The following is a 27514-nucleotide window of genomic DNA, read 5'->3' on the forward strand; positions in this document are numbered from 1 at the left end:
GACGACTAGATGTTGAGCAATGATTGGTTTACACGGCGCGAGCTGGGCGGAACCGGAAGATGGTATGTGCCAAGGGCTGCCGGGGGCCTGGGGCTCGGCGTCGGTTCCCGGGGGATGTGGAGAGCTGGCGGTATGTCGGCTGAACTGGGAGTCGGATGCGCATTGCGGGCGGTGAACGAGCGCGTGCAGCAGGCGGTGGCGCGGCGGCCGCGGGTGAGGAAGGAGGCTGCGTGGGGACGGTGGGCGGCCGCCTTGAGAAGTGGGACACCTGCGGGGGAATGGGTCGTCACGGTGACGCAGAGGGGTCTCCCGGAGAGGCGGGTCCGGTCGGCCGCCTAGGGCCAGGGAAAGGCTAGCGAACGTTTTCCCCAGCCTCCTTATCCAGAGTCTCTTGGGTTTTCTGGAGATTGGCTTCGTTGGAGCAGGGGGTACCGCTACCTCGGGAAAATGACTTAGTGTCCAGGTATCGTGGCCACTTGGGCACCGCGTCGTTTCGGGGTCGACAGCCTTGGCGGATGCGAGGGGGGCCAGGCCTGTGCCCACGGACGGTTAGGGGAGACGGGGGTACAAGAGCACCCCGCGGAGGCCAGACACGCCCGAGATCGCGTGTGTGGCAGCATCTCACCTGCTAAGTGCCCAAGAAATGCCAGTGCCGCCCGGAGGCCGAGGTGAGGGTGGACTGGCCGGACTTCGCTGGCACCAGAGCGGCACTTGTGTTGGGGGCAGGAGGGAGCAGTCCAATCCCAAGCTGGTTAAGGGGAGATTTCGTCTTTTGTATGTATATATTTTACCTCCTCTTGGACTTTGATTAGACCAAGAATCAAAAGCTGCCCACCTCAGTGCAAGTTTAAGCTGAACGGTGGTGGAATGAGACTGACCTTTAACAGACAGTTCACGGGTTTCTCTGATCGAGCATTTACGCTGGCTGAAGACAAGACCTGTATTATAGTCTTTCCTTCACTGTTCCTTAGACGTTACCATGAACAAGTCAGGTAACTACTCCGGCCCTCAGCTCTGAAAGCTCTGAGCTCTCTTCAGATGTTAATATTCTGTGATTCTCGGTGATTCTCCAAGAAAAATCTAGGGCTTCCCCTAATAAACATCACCCTGGAGGTTCTCTCAGGGGAACTCTCAGGCAGATGGGCTGCCTGTTCGGGTAACTCTCTGGAAAACGTCAATCATCAGCATAATCCCAGTAGTCACGACTTGGACTCAGAAGAGGCTGATTACGCATCCCTGTGGAAGGAAGGAAAAGGAGACATTTTTCTAATTGATCTGACTCCTTCACGTCCTTGAGAACACTGTGATTCTGTGAAAACTTCAGGGGGTGATGGATACAAGAAGACTGAATCATGCAAGGATAAATGAATCTCTTCTCTTACTGCTTCTATGTGGATTGGGTGGCAGCAGGACGCATAGAACCCCTACTCTTTGTGTAGTGGTAGTGAGAGGATGTCACATAGATCTAATCCTGAATCCAGAATTTTTTATGTCACAGTGTTAGTTCTGCCACTAGTTCTTTTCTTTTCTTTTCTTTTCTTTTTTTTTTTTTTTTGTTGTTGTTGTTGTTGTTGTTGTTTTGTTTTTTGTTTTATTTTGAGACGGAGTCTCACTGTCACCCAGGCTGGAGTGCAGTGGCGCAACCTCAGCTCACTGCAACCTCCGCCTCCCGGGTTCAAGGGATTCTCCTGCCTCAGCTTCCCAGATAGCTCGGATTACAGATGCCTGCCACCACACCTAGCTAAGTTTTTGTATTTTAATAGAGATGGGGTTTCACCATTTTGGCCAGACTGGTCTCGAACTCCTAACTTAAGGTGATCCACCCACTTCAGCCTCCCAAAGTACAGAGATTACAGGTGTGTGGCTCACCTGGCTGTGCCACTGGTTCTTAATTCACAGATTGAACAATCAATTACTTAGTTACCTAAGTGGGCCACTTTTAGAGTAAATGGGGCAGTGTTATTACTGTGTAATGATACACCAGGACCAGAATGAGTCGCCAGAACTGCTAATGTTTGGGTTTCAGAAGCGAGAAGTGACCTCTCTTTTACTGAGAGTGCAGCCTTCTATTAATGAAGTGATTCTTAAGCCTCCAACATTAGTATGTCTTAGAGTCATCTGGAGAGATTGTTAAAAAGGAAATTCTCCGCTGGGCGCAGTGGCTCACCCCTGTAATCCCAGCACTTCAGGAGGCCAAGGCGGGCAGATCACCTGAGGTTGGGAGTTCCAGACCAGCCTGACCAACATGGAGCAACCCTGTCTTTACTAAAAATACAAAATTAGTCAAGCGTGGTGTTGCATGCCTGTAATCGCAGCTACTCAGGACGCTGAGGCCGGATAATCGCTTGAACCCTGGAGGCAGAGGTTGCGGTGAGCTGAGATGGCACCATTTTCCTCCAGCCTGGGCAGCAAGAGCGAAACTCTGTCTCAAAGAAAAAAAAAAAAGAAAAGAAAATTCTCACCCAGGTGATGCCGATGCAGTTTATCAAAGACCACGCTTATAGGAAATACTGCTTTAACTTGCCCAGCTCTCCTGAGAGAGAAATTTCTTCTGGTATATATTGACATCGCTAACATATTAGATTGAGATGCCATGCCCCTAAAAAACATTTGATCACCACTATTTGATATTGATCTGCCTACAGTGTTGCAAAAATAGATCTTACCTAAATGCCAAGTTGAGATCAATGCCCGTCTATCCTACAGGATCTGTCCTGTGGGATTCACTGGGATGCTGTTCCCAAGCATTCACTCATATGGCTCTTTCCCTCTTGGCAGGATCTTCCAGCCATCCAGCCCCGGCTAGTGGCAGTCAGCAAAACCAAACCTGCAGACATGGTAATCGAGGCCTATGGACACGGGCAGCGCACTTTTGGCGAGAACTACGTAAGAGCCCTTTCCTGAAGCCCTTTGGAAGCATCGTGATTGCCAGGCTTCTGACTTGTTCTGTTTTGACCTTTTAGGTTCAGGAACTGCTAGAAAAAGCATCAAATCCTAAAGTAAGTAGATAGCTGAATTCTTTAATTTATATCTGAATCTTGGCTCTTTAGTTGAAAATTAGACCCATCTTGGTGTTTGAATTGTATGGCAATTTTAGGATGGCTGACTTTAGATTGGGCCAGGGATAGAAATGTCAACTTTCACCTTGAGCCCCAAGTAATTCTCAGCTAGATTTTTCTCTTTGTTCAGACTATCGTTTTCTCCTTGGTGGCTGTTTGGAAATGGTGGTTTCAGGAGCTGTAATCTTGGATCTTTTCAAGATTTGAAAGCTTAAATCAGTTCATCCCTAGTGGGGGATATCTGAAAGATGGTGGGAATTGATGGGAACAAGGAAGGAAGACAAAACAGAAGCCTTAGATTTTTCTCTATCCTTTTACCTCATTAGGAGGCCGGGTGAAGATTGTGATAGTTTATTACATTTAAGGAACAGAGAGTGAATGTGAAAGGTGACAGGGAGTGCACGAGGCGTCTGAGCCAGCAAGGCCTCTGTAAAATCTGAGTTACACATGGTTACCTTTTTCTCCTCAGATTCTGTCTTTGTGTCCTGAGATCAAATGGCACTTCATTGGCCACCTACAGAAACAAAATGTCAACAAACTGATGGGTAAGACAAAACTAAATATGAAGACAAAATTGCTCTGTCATTGTATTGCTTGTACTATCCTTTGTGGAAGAGAGAGCAACTTTTAGAATAGCCCCAATTCACCATTTGTTTTTGGAATTTCTTTAGGAAAATCTGAGTTCTTAATAAAAAGAGAAAACATCATGCCAAGAACAGAATGAATTCACAATTGTCTGGGTTATATATACTTGGAAACCTACCCAACCTCATGTTTATTATTATTTGGTGGTCTTTCCGAAAAATTACAAAGAATCGTAGCCCATACATTTTTTTAACTAGCAAAAGAGACGTTTCTGTTCTTTTTCCTTTAAATAAAAGGCTACAGCAAATAAAATACAATACAGTAAAGTAAATATAGTAAAGTAAAATTAAGAATTATAATAAAGTAGGCCAGGCACAGTGGCTCACGCCTATAATCCCAGCACCTTGGGAGGCCGAGGTGGGCGGATCACCTGAGGTCAGGAGTTCAAGACCAGCCTGGCCAACATAGTGAAACCCCAACTCTATTAAAAATGCAAAAAATAGCAGGGCGTGGTGGCACATGCCTGTAGTCCCAGCTACTTAGGAGGCTGAGGCAGGAGAATTGCATGAACCCAGGAAGCAGAGGTTGCAGTGATCTGAGATCACGCCACTGCGCTCCAGACTAGCTGACAGAGCAAGACTCCATCTCAGAAAAAAAAAACAAGAATCATAGTAAAATAAAATTAAGAAAGACATGGAGATCTTTAGTAACTGAACTTATTTCCCTGAAGGTATCAAATTTAAATAACCTGTATTTATTTTGTAACAGTTTTATTGGGGGTAATTGACTTACAATAAATTGCACATATTTAAAGTATAGAATTCAACAAGTTGTGATGTATGTTTGCACCTGTGAAACCATCACGACAAACAGTGAGTATATCTATCACCCCCACAAGTTTCCTCCTGTCCTTTGGTAATCCCTCTCTTAGCCGTCCCACTTCTCTTCCTCAAGAACCACTTACCTGCGTTCTATCACTATTAAGGTGTATTAGTTTACATTTTTTAGAGTTTTATCCAAAGGGAATCGTGAAGTATATAACTCTTTTTGTCTGACTTCTTTCATTCAGTGTAGAGATTCATCATGTTCATACCTGTATCAAAGGTTCATTTCTTTTTATCATTCAGTAGTATTCCATTGTATAAATATATCACAATTTGTTTATTCACCTGTTGATGAACGTTTGGATTGCTTCTCATTTTTGACTGTTGCAAATAAGTTGCCATGAATATTTGTGTACAGGTCTTTGTATGGACATATTTCCCTTTTTCTTGGAATAAATACATAGGAATAGAATGGCTGAGTCACAAGTTAAGTGTTTTAACTTTTTATAACTCCAATAAAACAAAACATAAAATTTATTGTCTTGAGGTTTTTTTTTAATTTTTATTTATTTATTTATTTATTTATTGAGACAGAGTCTCGCTGTGTCATCCAGGCTGGAGTGCAGAGGCGCGATCTCGGCTCACTGCAAGCTCCGCCTCCCAGTTTCACGCCTTTCTTCTGCCTTAGCCTCCCGAGTAGCTGGGACTACAGGTGCCCACCACCACGCCCAGCTAATTTTTTGCATTTTTAGTAGAAACGGGGTTTCACCGTGTTAGCTGGGGTGGTCTCAATCTCCTGACCTTGTGATCCACCTGCCTCGGCCTCCCAAAGTGCTGGGATTACAGGCGTGAGCCACCGCGCCTCTCCCATCTTGATGATTTTAAGCATACAGTTCAGTGGCATTTTGTAGTCACGTTGTTGTGTGACCATCACCACCATCTATCCACAGAATTCTTTTCATCTTGCAAAACTGAAACTGTGTAGCCATTATGTATGCTTAATTTTTTAAGAAACTACCAAACTTTTCCAAAGTTATTGTACCATTTTACATTTCTACCCGTAGTGTTCAAGTTCCTCCACATCCTTGTCAGCACTTAGTATGGTCAGTCTTTTAAAATTGTAGCCAGTCTTTTTTTTTTTTTTTGAGATGGAGTCTCACTCTGTCACCCAAGCTATAGTGCAATGGTGCAATCTCGGTTCACTGCAACCTCTGCCTCCCAGGTTCAAGTGATTCTCCTGCCTCAGCCTCCCAAGTAGCTGGGATTACAGGCACACGTCACCACACCTGCCTAATTTTTTTTTGTATTTTAGTAGAGATGGGGTTTCACCCTGTTGCCCAGGCTGGTGTTGAACTCCTGAGCTCAGATAATCTGCCTGCCTCAGCCTCCCAAAGTGCTGGGATTACAGGTGTGAGCCACCGCATCCGGCCCAATTTTATCCATTCTAATAGATATATGGTAGTGTCCTTGAATTTCCCTAATGCCTAGTAATGTTGAACTTTTCATGTTTGCCATCTGTATATCTTCTTTGGTGAAGTATCTATTAAAAGTATTTTGTGGCCGGGCGCGGTGGCTCAAGCCTGTAATCCCAGCACTTTGGGAGGCCGAGACGGGCGGATCACGAGGTCAGGAGATCGAGACCATCCTGGCTAACACGGTGAAACTCCGTCTCTACTAAAAAAGATACAAAAAAACTAGCCGGGTGATGTGGTGGGCGCCTGTAGTCCCAGTTACTCGGGGGGCTGAGGCAGGAGAAGGGCGTAAACCCGGGAGGCGGAGCTTGCAGTGAGCCGAGATCACACCACTGTACTCCAGCCCGGGCGACAGGGCGAGACTCCGTCTCAAAAAATAAAATAAAATAAAATAAAATAAAATAAAAGTATTTTGCCTATTTTCTAATTGGATTATTTTCTTACTGTTGAGACAAGGGAGTTCTTTACATATTCAATTTACAATTCACACCCAGCTAATTTTTTGTATTTTTAGTACAGATGGGGTTTCACCATGTTAGCCAGGGTGGTCTCAGTCCCCTGACCTCGTGATCCACCCACCTCAGCCTCCCAAGGTGCTGGGATTACAGGCGTGAGCCACTGTACCAGGCCCGTCTTTATCAGATATGATATGAGTTCTTTATCAGATAGGTGCTTTGCACATATTTTTCCTCAGTCTATGGCTTGTCTTTTGAAAAGCGAAAGTTTTTAATTGGAATAGCCCAATTTATCAGTTGTTTTTGTTTTTGTTTTTTTTTAAAGAATGTGCTTTTGCCATCGTGTCTAAGAAATCTTTGCCTATCTTAAAGTCACAAAGATTTTCTCCTGTTTTCTCCTGGCAGCTTTATAGTCTTAGGTCTTTTTAGGGTTCATGATCCATTTTGAGTTAATTTTTGTATATGGTACAACATATGGATCCAAGTTCATTTTTTTGCACATGAATATCCAGTTGTTCCAGAACTGTTTGTTAGAAAGGCTATCCTTTTTCCATAGCATTGCCTTTGCATTTTTGTCAAAAATCAGATATCCTTTGATGTATTTCTGAACTGTCTGTTGATATTGATCTCCTCTGTTAATGAGTGATATATTTGTCTACCTTTATACCAGTAGCTTACTACTTTGATTTACTGGAGCTTTAAAATTATTATTGAAATCAGGTACTGTTAACCTCCAACTTTGTTCTTTTTCAAAGTGATGTTAGCTATTGTGGGTCTTCTACCTTTCCATATAAACCAGCTTTTCAATTTCTACAAGAAAAAAAGAAAAGCCTGCTGGATTGTATTGGATCTTAGATCAACTGGGGAACATTTTGACATACTAAAAAAATTGACTCTCTTAACACATTAACAAGGTATACCTTAGTACTTAGTTATATCTTTAATTTCTCTCAGTAATATTTTATAGTTTTCATTGTATAGATTTTCCACATCTTTTCTCAGATTTATTCCGAAGTGTTTATATTTTTTATGCTATTGTAAATGTATTTTTCTATTTCAACTTCTGATTGTTGCTAGTACAGGTTATAAGCATCCTAATTTCAAATTTCTGAAAATCAAAATGCTCCAAAGTCTGAAACTTTTAAGCACTGACATGACACTTAAAAGAAATGCTCATTGGAGCCAAGCATGACGGTTCATGCTTGTAATCCCAGCACTTTGGGAGGCTGAGGCAAGCAGATCTTTTGAGCCCAAGAGTTAGGGACCAGCCTGGGCAACATGGCGAGACCCTGTCTCTACAAATAATACCAAAAAATTAGCTGGGTGTGCTGGCACGCACCTGTGGTCCCAGCTACTTGGAAGGCCAAGGTGGCAGGATCGCTTGAGCCCAGGAGGTTGAGGCTGCAGTGAGCCAAGATCTCACCACTGCACTCCAGCCTGGGCAACAGAATGATACCTTGCCTCAAAATAAACAAACAAAAGAAAAGAAAAGAAATGTTCATTGGGCCAGATGCAGTTCCTCATGCCTGTAGGCCCAGCACTTTGGAAGGCCAAGGCAGGAGGATCATTGGAGCCCAGGAGTTCAAGACCAGCCTGAGCAACATGTCAAACCCCCATCTCTACAAAAAATAATAAAATTAGTCAGATATGATGGCTCGAACCTGTAGTCCCAACTACTCAGGAGGCTGAGGTGGAAGGATTGTTTGAGCCTGGGAGGTCGAGGCTGCAGTGAGCCGTGATTGTACCACTGCACACCAACCTGGATGACAGAGTGAGACCCTGTCTCAAAAAAAAAAAAAAAAAAAAAGATTTTGGATTTCAGATTTTTCAGATTAGAGATGTTAAACTTGTTAAGCATATGCAAATATTTCAAAATCTGAAAAAATCCTAAATCTGAAACCAAAACATTTCTGGTCCCAAGCATTTCAGATAAGGGATACTATACCTGTATATAGAAATATACTTGATTTTTGTATGTTGATCTTGCATCCTGCAACCTTGCTAAAATTACTTATGTTCTAGTTGCTTTTCTGTAGATTCCATTGAATTTTCCACATAAATAATCGTGTCATCTATGAGTAAAGACAGTTTACTTCTTTGTATATTTCCCTATTTACTTCTTTACGAATAGAAGTGCTGAGAGTGGGCACATAACGAATTTCCCTTCTAATTTTAGTTTGCTGAGAGATTTTGTCAAGAATAGATGTTGAATTTTGTCAGTTGCGTTTAATGTATCAAAGTGAGCATACGGTTTTTTAGTTTGTTAACATGTTGAATCACATGTATTGATATTCTTTTTTTTTTTTAAATGGAGTCTCACTCTGTCACCCAGGCTGGAGTGCAGTGGCGTGATCTCGGCTCACTGCAAACTTCACCTCCTGAGTTCAAGTGATTCTCCTGCCTCAGCCTCCCAAGTAACTAGGATTACAGGCACGTGCCACCACACCTGGCTAATTTTTTACGTTTTTTTACGTTTTTAGTAGAGACAGGGTTTCACCATATTGGCCAGGCTGGTCGCGAACTCCTGACCTTGTGATCTGCCAGCCTCAGCCTCCCAAAGTGCTAGGATTACAGGCGTAAGCCACCGTGCTCCAGCCTATTGATTTTCAAATGTTAAACCAACCCTGCATTCCTAGGATAAATCCTACCTGAAGGCTGGGTCTCTATTATCTTATTACATGTTATATAAACAAAAGAACTGTGTTATGGGATTTATAACTATGTAAAAGCAAAATGCATGACACCAATAACAGAAAGGAGGGGATAAACAGAAGCACACTAGTGTAAAGTTCTTAAACTGTGTAAAGTAGTATAACATACCTTGAAGATGGACTGTTGTAAGTTAAACCCCAAAGCAACCAATAAAATAACACAATAAGGAGTTATAGCTAATAAGTCAACAAAGGAGATATATTAGACTCAAAAAATATGTGAAATGGTATCTCCTTGATTTTCTTTTTTTTCTTTTTTTGAGACGGAGTCTCACTCTGTTGCCCAGGCTGGAGGGCAGTGGTGCGATCTTGGCTCTCTGCAACCTCCGCTTCCCAGGTTCATGCAAGTCTTCTGCCTCAGCCTCCCAAGTAGCTGGAACTACAGGCACGTACCACCAAGTGCAGCTAATGTTTTTGTATTTTTAATAGAGACGGGGTTTCACCATCTAGGCTAGGCTAGTCTCAAACTCCTGACCTCATGATCCACCAGCCTTGGCCTTCCGAAGTGCTGGGATTACAGGCGTGAGCCACTGCTCCTGGCAGTTTTGATTTTCATTAATAACAAATGACGTTGAGCATCTCTTCATAGGCTTCTTGGCCATTTTTATGTGTTCTTTGGAAAAATGTCTAGTCAGTCCTCTGCATGTTTTTTAAATTGAGTTGTCTTTTCATTATTGAGTTGTAAATTCCACCTAGATTAAATAATCTAACTTGAAAATAAAGCTATAAAAGTATTAGGATAAAATACAGGAAAATACTTTTATTTTCTTGGGCTTTTCTAAGCAAGACATAAAATCTGGAAACCATAAAAAAACAACTAGGCCAGGTGCAGTGGCTCATGCCTGTAAATCTAGCACTTCGGGAGGCCAAGGCAGGCAGATCACTTTAGCCCAAGAGTTTAAGACCAGCCTGGGCAACGTGGCAAAACCCTGTCTCTACTAAAAATACAAAAAATTAGCTGGGCATGGTGGTGTGTGACTGTAGTCCCAGCTACCTGGGAGGCTGAGGTAGGAGGATCACCTGAGCCAAGAGGTTAAGCCTGCAGTGAGCTGTGATTGTGCCACTGCACTCCAGCCTGGGTGACAGAGGAGACCCTATCTAATAATAATAATAATAATAAATTCAAAAGGAAGAAATAGCAGATTTGATCACACAAAAAGTAAAGCTTTCTGCATGTCAAAGCAAAAGGGAGGCACAGAGTGGGAGAAAAATAATATTTTTGAAGTGGGAAGAGGTTAATATCCAGAATACATAAAGAGCTACAAATCTTTTTGTTTAATCTATAGGAAAAAAAAAATAGGCAAAAACTGAGGCAGTTTACAAGTGGTAAAAATACAAAAGGCCAGTAATCAAATGAAAAATATTCATCCTCAAACAGAGAAATACAAAATCACTAAAGACTGCTAAGATCCAGTGATTTGAGGGAGTAAGTAAATGAGTACTTCTTCATCTTACCAGGAGATTCTAAAACTGTAGAGTCTTGGGAAAACCTAAAGATTCCACCAAAAAAATATTATAACTGAAAAACAAATTCAGTAACATTGCAGGATACAAAATAAATATACAAAAATCAGTAGCATTTCTGTATGCCAACAGTGAATGATCTGGAAAAGAAATCAAAAAAGTAGCCCGGCGCGGTGGCTCACACCTGTAATCCCAGCACTTTGGGAGGCCGAGGCGGGCGGATCATGAGGTCAGGAGATCGAGACCATCCTGGCTAACATTGTGAAACCCCATCTCTACTAAAAATACAAAAAATTAGCCGGACGGGGTGGCGGGTGACTGTAATCCCAGCTACTCGAGAGACTGAGGCAGGAGAATGGCATTAACCTGGGAGGTGGAGCTTGCAGTGAGCCAAGATCGCGCCACTGCACTCCAGCCTGGGCGACAGAGCGAGACTCCATCTCAAAAAAAAAAAAAAAAAAAGTTAACAAAAAAAAAGAAATCAAGAAAGTAATCCCATTTACAGTGGCTACAAATGAAATACCTAAGAATAAACTTAACCAAAGAAGTGAAAGATTTCTACAATGAAAACTATAAAACATTGATGCAAGAATTTGAAGAGGACATGAAAAAATGGAAAGATACTCCATGTTTATGAATTGGAAAAATCACTATTCTCAAAATGACCTTATTACCCAAAGTAGTCTGCAGATTCAGTGCAGTCCCTATCAGAATACCAGTGATATTCTTCACAGAAACAGAAAAACATAATCCTGAAATTTATATGGAACCACAAAAGACCCATAATAGCCAAAGCCATCCTGAGCAAAAAGAACAGAACTGGAGGAATCACATTACCTGACTTCAGATTATACTGCAGAGCTATAGTAACCAAAACAGTATGATACTGGCATAAAAACAGACACATAGACCAGTGAAACAGAATAGAGAACTCAAAAATAAATTTGTACATCTACAGAGAACTTATTTTTAACACAGGTGCCAAGAACATACATTGGGGAAAGGACAATCTCTTCATTAAATGCTGCTGGGAAAACTGGATATCCATATGAAGAAGAATAAAACTAGACTCCTGTCTTTCACCATGTACAAAAATCAAATCAAAATGGATTAAAGACTTAAATCTAAATCTAAGACCTGAAACTACTAAAAGAAAACATTGGGGAAACTCTCCAAGACATTAGTCTGGACAAATTTGTTTTGTTTTGTTTTGTTTTTTGAGACAGGCTCTCACTCTGCACCCAGGCTGGAATGCAGTGGCATGATCTCGGCTCTCTGCAACCTCTGCCTCATGGGTTCAAGCAATTCTCCTGCCTCAGCTTCCCAAGTAGCTAGGATTACAGGTGTGCCCCACCATGCTAATTTTTGTGTTTTTAGTAGAGACGGGGTTTCACTATGTTGGCCAGGCTGGTCTTGAACTCCTGACGTCAGGTGATCTGCCCGCCTAAGCCTCCCAAGGTGCTGAGATCACAGGTGTGAGCCACTGCACCCGACCATGTTGGAAATATGTAAAGGTGATGGGAGGAGGGAGGGAGGAAGGAGCCAGCAGGCGTAGAAGGGGCAGGAAAGCCTAACAGAACTGTGGTTTTAGTGCTATTTTCCTTTCTGGATGATCCATTATACTCATTCAACCTCACAGCTCAATTCATTTCCATAAAGGCTTCTTGAGGCCAGATGCAGTGACTCACACCAGTAATCCCAACACTTTAGGAGGCCAAGGTGGGAGGATCACTTGAAGCCAAATATATATGTATATTTTCTTTCTTTCTTTTTTTTTTTTTTTTTGAGATGGAGTCTCGCTCTGTCGCCCAGGCTGGAGTGCAGTGGCCGGATCTCAGCTCACTGCAAGCTCCGCCTCCCGGGTTTACGCCATTCTACTGCCTCAGCCTCCCGAGTAGCTGGGACCACAGGCGCCCGCCACCTCACCCGGCTAGTTTTTTTTTTTTTTTTTAGTAGAGACGGGGTTTCACCAGGTTAGCCAGGATGGTCTCGATCTCCTGACCTTGTGATCCGCCCGTCTCGGCCTCCCAAAGTGCTGGGATTACAGGCTTGAGCCACCGCACCCGGCCCCGTTCTTTCTTTTTTAGTCTTTCTAGTCTTACTCTGTCACCCAGGCTGGAGCGCAGTGGCATGATCCCAGCTTACTGCAACCTCTGCCTCCCAGGTTCAAGAAATTCTGCCTCAGCCTCAAGTAGCTGGGATTACAGGCATGTGCCACCATGCCTGGCTAAATTTTTTCTGTATTTTTAATAGAGACAGGGTTTCACCATGTTGGCCAAACAGATCTCAAACTCCTGGCCTCAAGTGATTCGACCACTTCGGCCTCCCTAAGTGCTGGGATTACAGGCATGAGCCACAATGCCCAGCCACATTGGCTAATTTTTGTATTTTTTGGTAGAGACAAGGCTTCACTGTGTCAGGCTGGTCCCGAACTCATGGCCTCAAGTGATTTGCCCTCCTCAGTCTCCCAAAGTGTGGGGATTACAGGTATGAGCCATCACGCCCGACCTTGACAAAGATTTATTGAGTAAATACTCCAAAAGCACAGGCAACCAGCACAAAAATGGACAAATGGGATCACATCGAGTTAAAAAGCTCTTGCAGGCTGGGTGCAGTGACTCACGCCTGTAATCCCAGCACTTTGGGAGGCCAAGGCCAGCAGATCACGAGGTCAAGAGTTCAAGAACAGCCTGACCAACATGGCAAAACCCCATCTCTACTAAAAATACAAAAATTAGCCAGGTGTGGTGGGCACCTGTAATCTCAGCTACTTGGGAGGCTGAGGCAGAAGAATCACTTGAACCCGGGAGGCAGAGGTTGCAGTGAGCCAAGATTGTGCCACTGCACTCCAGCCTGGGCAACACAGCAAGACTGTCTCAAAAAAAAAAAAAAAAAAAAAAGGAAGAAAGAAAAAAAGCTCTTGCAGAGCAAAGGAAACAACAAAGTGAAGAGACAAATCAGAATGGGAGAAAATATTTGCAAACTACCCATCTGAAATACTCGTACATAGCACCAACTTCTATATCCAAGCTTTGTTTTTGTAATAAAAAATAAGAAACAATCTAATGTCCATTAACAAGAGGAATAGTTATGTAAACTGTGGTAATCTGTCCTATGGATTGCTGCAGTTTTTTAGTAGAGATGGGGTTTCACCATGTTGGCCAGACTGGTCTCAAACTCCTGACCTCAGGTGATCCACCCGCCTGGGATTACAAGTGTGAGCCACTGTACCCGGCCAGTGTTGGGGTCATTGCAATGTCTTTGTTGGATAAGAATACCCTCATCCCAGAAAGTTGAAGAATGTGGTGATATGCTGGGGAAGCATCTTGGCTTCCACTGGTTATCCTTTCTTCGCTGTCATCCTGACCTGTTTCTCTCTGTTTGAACTGAGACATAGATTAAGCCTTTTACTAGGAATCTGTCCGTTACCAGCTTCTTGAAGCATACGGATATATATGCTGCCCGATCATGTATGTCAGTGTTTCCCTTATTTACGTTTGCTGATTAGCCAGGGATGGTCTGACATTTGAATTTGTATCTAGTAAAACTGTCACATTTGTCTTCTTAGAGGAACTGAGATTTAACTGTGTTTTTCTTTTCCTGGCGTATTTTTTCCTCTAACAAGTCAGAGATTTGTTGCATGTTACTTGCTGCAATAGAGCAAATAAGGAATACTACCTTGCCTCTGTCTCATTACAGCTGTCCCCAATCTCTTCATGCTGGAAACAGTGGATTCTGTGAAGTTGGCAGACAAAGTGAACAGTTCCTGGCAGAAAAAAGGTTCTCCTGAGAGGTTAAAGGTTATGGTCCAGATTAACACCAGCGGAGAAGAGAGTAAGTGACCAGACCTGAATTGTAGATTTTTCTTCCCTTAGGATGGGTGAAGCTCAGGGAGAATGGGTGGCCCCAAGTGTCCGATGGATAAGGTTATGGCAACAAATCACAGGATCACAGGCCTCTAAGTAGGCTGTGATCTAGGTAGCATAATGACATGCAAACCAGTCTGTATATCATTCTTTACTACATCATGGTTCATTATATCTTAATTTTAGGGGAAAAAGAATGGATGGGGAGTCAAGAAGGGGATTGTGACTTTGTTTTGTATTTTGTTTTTTTCTGATTTTTTTTTTTTGAGATGGGGTCTCGCTCTGTCGCCCAGGCTGGAGTGCAATGTTGTGATCTCGGCTTACTGCAGCCTCTGCCTCCCAGGTTGAAGCAATTCTCCCACCTCAGCCTCCCAAGTAGCTGGGACTACAGGCATACGCCACCACACCTGGCTAATTTTTGTATTTGTAGTAGAGACGGGGTTTCACCACATTGACCAGACTGCTCTCTAACTCATGACCTCTCAAGTGATCCACCTGTCTCGGCCTCCCAAAGGGCTGGGATTACAGGCGTGAGCCACTGCACTAGGCCTTTTTTTTTTTTTTTTTTTTTTTGAGATGGAGCCTCGCTCTGTTGCTCAGACTGGAATGCAGTGGCGTGATCTCAGCTCACTGCAACCTCCACCTCCTGGGTTCAAGCAGTTCTCCTGCCTCAGCCTCCTGAGTAGCTGGGATTACAGGCAGACGCTACCACACACAGCTAATACTTGTATTTTTAGTAGAGATGGAGTTTCGCCATATTGGCCAGGCTGGTCTTGAACTCCTGACCTCAGGTGATCCACCCACCTCAGCCTCCCAAAGTGCTGAGGTTAAAGATATCAGCCACTGCACCCGTCCTGGAATTGTGACTTTCATCTGAAAATCCCCAAAGGTCACCATCACTCCTGCAAGGAGTATTTTAAATTTTTAAGACCTAAGAGTATATAAATATTTTTAGATCTTAAAAAAATTACTTAATGTTGCATTGGGAAAGAATGGAAGATAATTACTGTGAGTGGGCCGGGTGCGGTGGCTAACACCTGTAATCCCAGCACTTGGGAAGGCTGAAGCAGGTGGATCACCTGAGGTCAGAAATTCGAGACCAGCCTAGCCAACATGGTGAAACTTCATCTCTACTATACATATAAAAATTAGCCAGGCATAGTGGCGTGCGCCCATAGTCCCAGCTGCTTGGGATGCTGAGGCAAGAGGATCCCTTGAACCCAGGAGGTGAAGATTACAGTGATCTGAGATCACGCCACTGCACTCCAGCCTGGGTGACAGAATGAGACTCCATCTCAAAAAAAAAAAAATTACTGTGAGCAGCAGTCAATGAATATCTTTATGGGGCTTGGATTAACAGTGTAACATAGTGTGAATAGAAGCATGGACTTTGAAATCAGACAGACCTTGGGTTTGAGCTACACTACTTTCCAGTATTGTAACCTTGGATAAGTTACCCAATCTCTCTGTACCTCAGTTTCCTTTTCTGGCAGTGATATCATGATAATGCTTACTTCAGAGGGTGTGGTTAGGATTGAATATGATAATCCAGGCAACGCTGTTAGCACAGAGCCCTACACATGTTGTTAGCTATTCGTTAAGAATAAATGTATACAGATCAGGTATTCGATTGCAACCATCAAAGCACCAGTATTCACCAAATCTTAGTATGCAGGAACACATAGAGGCATCTGTTTTCTAGATAATGTCCTAGAGTCAGACTGCCTGGGTTTAAATCCCAATTATCAATAGAAATCCGAAATCAACTATAGATCAGGTATTTATTGTATCATTTCTTGATAATTAGCTATAATATGCCTTAAAGACTGAAGTAAATGTTACTGGCATCTCCACCTAATAAATGGGAGCAAGACAATATCAATAGCTCTTTTTTTTTGAGACGGAGTCTTGCTCTGTCAGCCAGGCTGGAGTACGGTGGCACAATCTCGGCTCACTGCAAGCTCTGCCTCCTGGGTTTACACCATTCTCCTGCCTCAGCCTCCTTAGTAGCTGGGACTACAGGCACCCGCCACCACACCTGGCTAATTTTTTTTTTTTTTTTTTTTTAGTAACGGGGTTTCACCACGTTAGCCAGAATGGTCTTGATCTCCTGATGTCATGATCTGCCCACCGCGGCCTCCCAAAGTGCTGGGATTACAGGCGTGAGCCACCGCACCCGGCCTCAATAGCTCTTATAACTGTGTAACAAATAATTGCTTGCTGCAGATTTCTCCTCCAGTTGTTAATTAGAAAGTTCAGTTAAACTTTGCAAATATATAGCCAAAAATGTTTAACATGTACTTTATTTTAAATTTTTTGCAACTCCATTAAATTAATAAAACTATAAAAATTCTTGATTTAGAAAAGTAATTCTCAGGTTCATCTGGCATTTTGGCAATGCAAATCTTCCTGGTATCCCAAAAAAGCAAGGTTTTTTCTTTTACATGTCTCCTAGCTGTTTTCAGCTGAAATCTTGAGATGGAGGAAAGAGAATCCAACTGATAGCTCTTCTTGAGAAATTTAGAACCTGACCAGAAGCAGAGCAACATAGAAAACCCCAAGTATAAAGTTATTCTTTAGGACTTGAGGCTCTTTCAAAAGGTTCTCTTGTTGGGGGTCACCTCTTCTGTCATAAGGAAGGGAGGAAAATGGAGCCTTCCTCTGGCCATTTACCCTTGCAGTATACCTGTTTTCCGTTTCTTTTCGTGAAGGTAAACATGGCCTCCCACCTTCAGAGACCATAGCCGTCGTGGAGCACATAAATGCCAAGTGTCCTAGCCTGGAGTTTGTGGGGCTGATGACCATAGGAAGCTTTGGGCATGATCTTAGTCAAGGACCAAATCCAGACTTCCAGGTACTGGGGGGTCGGGGAGATTGCTCATGTGCTGAAGAAGTAGTAGGCTGGAGTGCTGTTGCAGGGCTGGCTGCAGTGGGGACTGCAGAGACATCCCAGACACTGCCTGTCGAGTGTTCTAGCCCTCTTCTGAACTCTTCTCAGAAGGAAAAGGGAAGAACAGGTTCCCAAAGCCCTGCAAACCTTTCTCAACTCAACTTGAATTTGGCTAAAACATAGTCTTTAGAGAATATAAGCTTTCTTCCTCTCCAGTGACTAATAGTTTTCTCAAAAGTGGGATAGTTTGCAAAAATCCCTTTCAGTAACTTCTGGCAATTTTGACAGGCCTTGAAATCATAAGGAATACATAACCGGCCAGGCGCGGTGGCTCACGCCTGTAATCCCAGCACTTTGGGAGGCCGAGGCGGGCGGATCACGGGGTCAGGAGATTGAGGTCATCCTGGCCAACATGGTGAAACCCCATCTCTACTGAAAAAAAAAAAAAATACAAAAAATTAGCCAGGCATGTTGGCGGGCGCCTGTAGTCCCAGCTACTCGGGAGGCTAAGGCAGGAGAATGGCATGAACCTGGAATGCAGAGCTTGCAGTAAGCCAAGATCACGCCACTGTACTCCAGCCTGGGAGGTAGAGCAAGACTCTGTCTCAAAAAATAAAAAAAATAAAAAATAAAAAAGGATACATAGCCGTTGTCAGAGAAGTTCAGATTCAGCCACTTTTGGGCATCATTAGAGAAGGCAGGAGTAAAATAGGTGTCGTCTCTTTCTGTCAGCTGTTACTGGCCCTCCGGGAGGAGCTGTGTAAAAAGCTGAACATCCCTGCTGACCAGGTTGAGCTGAGCATGGGCATGTCCGTGGATTTCCAGCACGCGGTAAGTGTCCAGCCAGTGCCCTGTCTGCCTCGAGGGGTGGGAGTAGTGTGTCTGAGAGGCTGACACAAGAGCAGATCTTTGCTGTAGAAGCCTTGGAAATGCCTTGGGATGGCAATAGGGTACCCAGTCTCAGGGTCTCAGCTATTCTAGCATCTCCCATTCCCCATGCCCTTTCTTTTTTGAAAAGAGCTAGGTGCACGCCTGTAATCCCTGCACTGTGGGAGGCGGAGCCGGGTGGATCACAAGGTCAGGAGTTCGAGACAAGCCTGACCAACATGGTGAAACCCCCTCTGTACTAAAACTACAAAAATTAGCTGGACATGGTGATGCACACCTGTAATCCAAGCTACTCGGGAGGCTGAGGCAGGAGAATTGCTTGAACCCGGGAGGCGGAGATTGCAGTGAGCCAAGGTCACACCACTGCACTCCAGGCTGGCTGACAGAGCGAGACTCCATCTCAAAAAAAATAAAAAATAAAAGTAAAAGAAATGTATAGAAATTATAGCCTGACTTCTGAACTTTTAAAACAAAATATAATTCCATAAGTGTAATCTAAAGGAAATAAAAAATTAAATATAATTCCATAAATTATAAACATAATTCCATAAGTGTAGTCTAAAGGAAAATAAGAAATTAAGCTATAATTTTTGGAAAGGCATATCATTACATAAGTGTGTGGGCCTGGCTGTATCACAATGAAGCAATGAAGCAGCCTAAGGCTTCATCTTTTTTTTTTTTTTTTTTTGGAAACTGAGTCTTGCTCTATTGTCCAGGCTAGAGTGCAGTGGCACGATCTCAGCTCACTGCAACTTCCACCTCCCAGGTTCAAGCGATTCTCCTGCCTCAGCCTCTGAAGTAGCTGGGATTGCAGGTACCTACTACCATGCCCAGCTAATTTTTTAATTTTTAGTTGAGACGGGGTTTCACCATGTTGGCCAGGCTGGTCTCGAACTCCTAACCTCAGGTAACCCACCCACCTCGGCCTCCCAAAGTGATGGGATTACAGGCATGAGCCACCGCACCCATCCGAGGCCTACTCTTAAGTGTAGATTCACCAACAATCTTATGTGTACATCAACAGCTGTAAATATCAACTGATACAAGTGTGCTAGATTGGCAATGCAAATACATGATTTTCTGAAATAGCAAATAACTTGATAAAGTTTCAAAAATCAAAATATAAACTTGCATTCCTGGAAAATTGTATTTCTTAAAACAGTGCAAAAATACATTGCATTGGTAAGTAAAATGGAATTTGATCAGATAATTATAAGGATTTTTTTTCATCTACTGACCGTGGCACATTGGAAAGGTGGGTGTGCTGTGCTATGCGGCTGCATCCCACACTGGACGTCTAATGTCCTTGACCTGCTCCTAGCTGAGTGCCAGCCACACTCCCCAACCACTGGAAATCTAGAGAAACCCAACTTGTTTCCTATATATGCCCTCAGAGGTCAAATCTCTGGGGAGAACCATCACCCCGAAGCCATCTTCGGCTGTGTTATTCTTCTTCATAGATGGCTCTTGAGAGCCAGAATGGGGGCACAGCTTCAGCACTGGCTCCATTTTATTATTTTAAATCTGATCCTCGATACCTTCTCTTCTTTCCTACAGATTGAAGTAGGATCTACAAATGTCCGAATAGGAAGCACCATTTTTGGAGAGCGGGATTACTCAAAGAAACCCGCCCCGGACAAGAGCGCAGCAGACGTGAAGGCCCCGCTGGAGGTGGCACAGGAGCACTGAGCCAGGGAATACTGAGAGCACTAACTGTGCACTAACCTAGATTTTCATTTCGATATTCCCTGTGTCCCAGCACAGTCCTGCTCTCCTATGACCTGTGGAGAGCACTAATGATCACGTGTGTTGATGGAAACCATCTGTGCTTAGTCTCTGACGTAGGAAGCTCGCCTCAAGTAGTGACTTTGGATTGAGTTTGAGAAATTCAAACATTTCTGCAGAACAGATACCAAATCAATAGCTAGGAATCGTGTTCAATATTGAATTCTGCCCAGGAGCATGAACTGATCCATGAATGCCTTTTCCAGGTTAAAATTTGGTCACTGATGCCTCTAATCGTGGAATTCAGAGGGATTCCCCTTTTTCATCTCATTTTAATAGGAAATTCCTTATGGTTAACTACTCCCTACAAACTCCTACTACATTATCTAGATTGCTGCTCTGGAATAAGGTGATTTCTGCCCCCAGATTCTTCCCTAGCCGATAGATAAGTGAAGATATTCCCAACTGTGGGATGGCAGTACAGGTAACTTCAGGAAATGGCTCAGATTAATTCTCAAAACACAAATTGTTGCTGGCCAGGCACAGTGACTCATGCCTGTAATCCCAGCAATTTGGGAGGCAGAGGCGGAAGGATCGCCTGAGCCTAGGAGTTCAAGACCAGCCTCAGCAACGTCAGGAGACCCCATCTCTACAAAAAATTTAAAAATTAACTGGGCATGGTGGCTGAGGTGGAAGAATCACTTGAGCCCAGGAGTTTGAGGCTGCAGTGAGGTATGATTGCACCACTGTACTCCTGCCTAAAAAAATAAAATCTCCCAATAGTCCATCAAGGCTTTGATCACTTGGGGAGTTCTTCGTAGATGCTGTCACATTTCTTAAAGCAACCTGTTAATATGCAGATAATGCCCCCCCCCCACCTTTTTTAGAGACAGCCTGTCTCTTAAAAAAAAAATTAATTTGATAGTGAGAGCTTGTGTCACTGCCAGTCTGTGGTATCCCTGAAATCAAGGGATAACATAAGCAGGACTTGGGCCTTTCTGACATCATCCTGAAGAGACAGGACTTTTTGATTTTTTCCTCTGGGACCTACAGTAATGAGAGTTTAATGATTATCTCCTCCACTATAATCTCTTTAGGATGATTTTTTAAATCAAAAACTGGTGAATCTCATTACTCCTAAGAAACGAAAGATTCCTTCAAAGCCTGTTCAGGCACATGGTTTCAACAAAGCCTGACTTTGACGTTCCTTGTCCTGAGGAGCACTTTCCAGGCACAGTTACAGCTTCCCCGCTGTATTTACAAGCCAGAATTGTGCAACTCTTCTGGATCATTTAATAAAGTAACAAGATCTTTAAAAAACCCAGAAACACCATTCTCCAATAGTCATGACAGATGGCTTCAGTATGGCTTGTTTCTTATTTTCCAGATGGCTTTTTCTCTTATTTTTTTCAAGCCCCAGTCTGATTTTACAAGTAACTTTCAAACATGCTGCTGCCAAATGTACTTTTGTAAACCTAAAAATTATGATTCCTGTATTATTTCAGTGAGAGCTACAGTGTGATATTTCAGAGTCTATTAAATAAAAATGTGAGTTTGAATTATACCATCTGTGCCAATTACAAAGCAATTAAAAGATTTATTTTTTATGATCTGGTGTAGTGAGTGAATGTAACAGGAGGGGGCATTGGAACCCACAGGAAGCAGCTGTGCTGGTGCCTTGGCATCGTGCCAGCTGGGCTTTGGAGGAGAGCTTCCCCACAGTCACAGATGCAGCCAATGCTACACCGTGGGTGAGAGGGATTCTGAACTTCTAAGGGCAAGAAAAAAGACATTTCAGGAATTACAGAAATAGACATTACCCCTTGCTGCAAGAGACTTTTGAATTGCCTCTAGATGGCGACATTGGCTAACCGGAGGGACAAGCGCTGGCTCTCCACTGTCAGCAATTTACCCTGAGAGGGACTCCTGGTTTACTCAGTCTCGTGGAGGCCAGAGAGGACATGACTCAAGTGATAGGGTGACTTGCAGAGCCTCAGGGGTTCAATACCAGCCAGCCTGGGCAACATGGTGAAATCCTGTCTGTACCAAAAATACCCTCCCCCAAAATTAGCTGGGCATGGTGGCGCATGCCTATGGTCCCAGCTACTCCAGGGGCTGAGGTGGGAGGATCAATTGAGCCTGGGAGGCAGAAGTCGCAGTAAGCTGAGATCGTACCACTGTACTCCAGCCTGGGCGACAAAGTGAGACCCCATCTCAAAAAAAAAAAAAGCGAATAAGGAGGAAAGCCAGGGAAGGCTCAATCAGATCTAGATAAGTGAAGGACACCAAAGTGTGTCCAGAGTGTCCCCAGCAAGATGGGATCTTTTGCAGAGAGAAAATTGAGCCAGGTTGTGAGTTTGTCTTTCGTTAACACATGATGGGTGGCAGGTTGGGTTTCTTCCAGATTTTCATGAAAGCCAGTTCCTGGAGTTTGGACGGCTTGCTCTCCTGGATTGGACCCACCTGTGCAGCCTTGCCGTCTCTGAGGGCGCCGAGCCCTTGTCTGCCCTGAAGCCAGCCTCAGAAGGCTTGAGATGCCACAAAACCTCCCAACAGTCCATCAAGGCTTTGATCTCTTGGGGAGCTCCTCACAGAATCTATCACAGTTCTCAAAGCAACCTCTTTTTTTTTTGAGAGGGAGTCTCGCTCTGTCGCCCAGGCTGGAGTGCAGTGGCCGGATCTCAGCTCACTGCAAGCTCCGCCTCCCGGGTTTACGCCATTCTCCTGCCTCAGCCTCCGGAGTAGCTGGGACTACAGGCGCCCGCCACCTCGCCCGGCTAGTTTTTTGTATTTTTAGTAGAGATGGGGTTTCACCATGTTAGCCAGGATGGTCTCGAACTCCTGACCTCGTGATCCACCCGTCTCGGCCTCCCAAAGTGCTGGGATTACAGGCTTGAGCCACCGCGCCCGGCCCAAAGCAACCTCTTAATACTCAAACGGTACGCCCCTCCCTCTTGTTTAACATTGATGGCATATGCAGCACTATTCTCTATATTCTCTCATTTCACCATCACAACAGCTGGTAGACTTGTATAGGCTGATAGGCAATGTCCCTTTGTGGACGGGGAACTGGGGCCCAGAGAAGGTTCCGTGTTCTCCTTGTCTGAGGTCAGAGTGAGTTGGTGGCCGGACAAGAAATAAACTCAGGATTTGACTTTCTGGCCCAGAACATGGTCACTACTACACACTGGTATCTTCTATCTCTACCTTTAATAATTAATAAGTGGCATATTCTTAGATGTGCAGCTTTCATTTAAATGAGCCTTATTACTATAAAATAAGTGTGTGTTTCTATTCCAGTGGAACAGTTGAGAATTGATGCATCTTAATGCAGAACAAACTTTGAAACCACAGCCAGTGGGGGTGAGAAGGAAGGAGAGCATTAAACCCAGCCACGAGTGGGATCGGCCTCCCCTCTCATCATCCCATCTCCCTCCCAAGCTCATTCCTCATGATTCAAGCTAATCTCACAGGCTGCAGGACTCAGAGTGTGCAACCCTGTGCCTTCCCCCTGAAGCTGGACCAGCAGTGAATTCTGTTCCTTAAGGCTAGACACACAGGAATGAGGTCAGACAGGACATTCTTAAAATCCAGGACATCTTCATCCTTCAGAAAACAAGTGGCCCTGTGCATTCCACCAAAGCTTTGAAGGAGGAAGAACTCGCTTACCAATACCTGAAGGGCTGCAGTAGGAGTGGAATGTCTTCAGTGGTGCAAGGGGAAACGATTTTTCTGGGAACTGTGACTGTCTTTACCATGAAATCAGTTGAATGCTATTACATCAGCCTCATGACTAAGGACAAAAGAATCCAGACCGTCTACCAAAATGTTTTACTAATCTGTCCTCCCTCCCCTTACGGAACACATAGGTAAAGTAAAGAGCTTCCTTTTCCACCCAGTTTGCACCAACATGTGTAAACTATGGCTCTGTGTGGTTGAGCAGCTACTTACAAGGTAAGGGTCCTTAAACTTAAGTTCCTCTTCTATAATCACATTGAAGCCTCAAGGGACCACAGAGCTAACACTTTTTTTTTCCCTCTAAAGTCCAGCACAGATCAGCTGAAACGGCACACGGTGGGGACAGCAGGAGGGGCTTTTGACACTTTTCTTGTATTTAAAATAAATTTTACAAGCCCACACTCCTGAGCCTTGAGATCACAGGGAGCAGAGGCCACTCTGAGTGCCGGAGTGCCTTCTCGAATGGTCCCATCAGCACCAGCTGCCTGGAGACACCGCCTGCTAGCTCTGTGCTATCCCAGGCTAGCATCTCCAGCACCCGCCCTCCAGCAGCCGTGTGGCTCTCCAGCCTCAGAGCTAAGCCTGACCCGGCTGCCAATCTCCAAAATAAAATCAATGTGTGACCTTATTCACCAGATGTACCTAAGAAACAAGCCCAAATGAAGGCCAATTTTGAAGCCAAAAAGGGAAGATGAGAAGTGGGAGAGAGAGAGAAAGAGGAGGGGAAAGAAACTTGGCTAGACATGAAAGCTGTCTTGTCTGGCTGTTCCCTATTAGGCGCAATTCTCTTGCAATCTGCAGCCTCCACATAATTCTCTTGACCAGAAACTCTCTGGAGAGATAGTGTCAGAGGAAAAACAAACAGAATAGCATCTTCTGACAGCAAAGTCACTTAAAAACCTATTTGGGAGGGAAGAAGAGAGATGTCAGCACCTCAGGGAAGGGCACTCCTTCACAGCAGGCCACATGTGGAGTTACATTTGCCCTGGGATTGGACAAGGACAGGCAGGGGCCCAGGAGAGGGTTGATATGCGAGGGCAAGGCAGTCCTAGGAAGCAAAAGCCCAAGACCTCTACCCTCCCAGTGCCTCTGATGCCCAAGATCTACCTCTCTGTGGACACCACATCAAATCCCACAGTGTGGGGCTTTCTACAGCCCCATGGCACACTCAGAGGAATTCAGAAGAACTGCCTTAGAGAAAAGGGGTTCCTTGGCCAGACATGGCGGCCCCACGCCTATAATCCCAGCATTTTGGGAGGCTGAGGCAGGAGGATTGCTTGAGGTCAGTAGTTCAAGACCAGCCTGGGAAACGTAGCATGACCCTGTCTCTAAAAACAATTTAAAAATTAGCTGGGTATGGTGGTGCACACCTGTAGTCCCAGTGACTCAGGAGGCAGAGGCGGGAGGATCACTTGAGCACAGGAGACTGAGGCTGCAGTGACTGTGATCACACCAGCTGTGATGCACTCTAGCCTGGGTGACAGAGGGAGACTGTCTCTTAAAAAAAAAAAAAAGAAAGAAAGGAAGGAAGAAAAAGAAAAAAGGGGGGAGTTCCATTTTGTCAAAACTCCGCCTTCCCACTGCTGCCGGCCACCAGCCAGAGGCTGAGAAGTCAGCTATTGCTGTAAGACTGTGAGCCAGCAGCCAACTCCCCAGGGAGCAAAGGCCTCTTCTACCCAGCCCCTTTGACCTGCCTTTGAGCTAAGCAGTCTAGTCCTGGGGAAGCCAAGCCCCAACCCCCACCCCACAGGAGCCCAGTGGGGAAGGTTCTGGAGGAATGAGGGAAGCAGGGCAGGAGAGGGCAGCCTTCTGTGCTCAAGTTTCTGGGGCAGGCATCCTGTTATAGGAGAAACTTTTTTTTTTTTTTTTTAAGGAAGAAAAACTAATCAGAAGAAAGAAGCAAGCAAGAGCTTTTCCCTGCCTTTCGGACTTGTTTATTACCAAGATATCTGATTTCAGCAAAGGAAACCGGCACTGGAGCAAGGTTTTTATTGGCCGCGAGCAAGAGGAATTCATGGTTTGCCTTTGATTTGGCTTCCCTAGAACATGAGGTACTGAGGGGTGCTCGCTGCTTTGATGGAGCAGCCCAGGACTTTGGGGCCCCTCAAATTCCCTGTTTTCTGCAGCATTGACTCAAAGTCCCACTGGAGGCTGAGGGTGGAGCAAGCGGTAAGAGTGGAAGGCAGCCTCGTAAACGTTTCAGAGAGATCAGAATAAAGGACAGTAGTTGCAAAGTTCTGAAACTAGAGCCTGAGCAAGGGCCCTGGCCCACCCCCCTTCCCCGGGAGTAAGGAGCTGGAGGAGGCCAGGTCTGGTTTGCATGAAAGCGCCATGTTCCAGACTTGTCTCTGACCCATGGAGCTAGGCAAGCTGCAGTCACAGGGCCGAAGCCTGATGGTTTCAATGTGTGGGGAGGATAAAGCCAGAGATTTGCAGGGTCGGCCTCTGACAGCAGCGCTCCTCAGCTGGGAGGGGCGAGGGCTCTGGGGAGGGGTGAGCAGCTGGGCCACTGGCTCACAGAACTGCAGCTGATCCTGCAGGGCCCCCCCACACACCATCGTGCAGAGAGAGCCGCTGGGCAGGGCCTGGAACCCCGGCCAGCCCATCTCTCCCTCGGCTGCGTTTCCCCGGGAGCATCTCCTGCATGGAGGAAAGGGGAAGGTGTCCTCCTATTTGGGACGCCTTGGGTGAGCCTCTCTCTCGTTCTCTCTTTTTTCCTCTTTGTATCCTGTCTCTGTCTACTTTCGCTCTCATCGCCCTTCTCATCCATCTCCCACAAACCACTGGTGAAAGGAAGATCCCCAAACCAGAGCTCTAGGTGGCCCTGCCTTGCTTTACTGCTGTGACCAGCCAGGCGTGTGAGGCAAGAGCTGCCTGCACCCTAAGGCGGCCAGGACGAGGGGCTGAGACTTTGGGGCTGGTGCCATTGTAGAGGGCAGCCCCGTGGCAGAACCCTCTGGTGGGGGACAGTGCTGCCTGCGTACAGCTCTCGTCCTGCTCCAGGTTGGTGATTGGGAGGCCAGGCCTGAAAGAAACACCTCTTTCCTTCCCAGGGTGCGGGGCTTCGCAGGTGGCTCTGTGTGCCCCCTCATGACTGATCATGGGCCCGTCTCCAAGACTGTGCACAGGCCCCAGCAGCGGAGTGTGCTATCCCCAGCAGGGCTGGGCTCAACCGTGAGGCCCAGGCCCATGCTGGCAGCCAGGGTGCTGGTTGGGCCTCTGAGCTGAGGGCCAGGGCCTGGGGCAGGGGTGGGGATGGAGAACAGGGCTCTCACTGTGTCCCTGTCAAGGAACCAGTCATCAAAAGGGCTTTATGCAGTCACTTGGAGAACACGTTTACAAGAATAAGGGCTGCAGGAGTAAGGAGGTAGCCTGTGAGGGGTGTGGGGAGCTGCTACACACACACACACACAGATATACACATAGATACAGATACACACAGATACAAAGATCCAGATACACACACAGAGATACACACACACATATACACAGATACAGATACACACACAGATACAGACACAGATACACACACAGAGGTACACACACAGATACACACACACAGATACACAGATACACACAGATACAAAGATCCAGATACACAGAGGTACACACACACAGATACAGACACACACACAGATACACAGAGATACACACACACAGATACACAGAGATACACACACACAGATACAGATATACACACACAGATACAGACACACACACAGATACACAGAGATACACAGATCCGATACACAATACACAGATACACACAGATATACACAAATATACACAGACACACACAGATATACACAGATACAGATACACACACAGAGATACACA

General features: G+C 45.0%; 1 protein-coding gene across 2 annotated transcripts; it reads left to right on the forward strand.

Moving 5' to 3' along the window:
• Positions 1–21549, forward strand: PLPBP (pyridoxal phosphate binding protein). 2 transcript variants are annotated; one of them, XM_023214567.2, is made up of 8 exons: positions 1–213; positions 2779–2886; positions 2964–2999; positions 3529–3604; positions 14270–14404; positions 17148–17290; positions 18059–18157; positions 19772–21549. In XM_023214567.2, exons 1-8 carry the CDS (start codon positions 10–12, stop codon positions 19901–19903), a joined length of 933 nt encoding a protein of 310 aa, XP_023070335.2. In that variant the 5' UTR covers positions 1–9; the 3' UTR covers positions 19904–21549. The 2 variants fall into 2 exon arrangements, with proteins under 2 accessions (XP_023070335.2, XP_023070337.2); XM_023214569.2 differs by lacking the exon at positions 18059–18157.
• Positions 21550–27514: the final 5965 nt, after the last annotated feature.

Source organism: Piliocolobus tephrosceles, chromosome 7, assembly GCF_002776525.5.
Source record: "Piliocolobus tephrosceles isolate RC106 chromosome 7, ASM277652v3, whole genome shotgun sequence".
NCBI lineage: Eukaryota > Metazoa > Chordata > Mammalia > Primates > Cercopithecidae > Piliocolobus > Piliocolobus tephrosceles.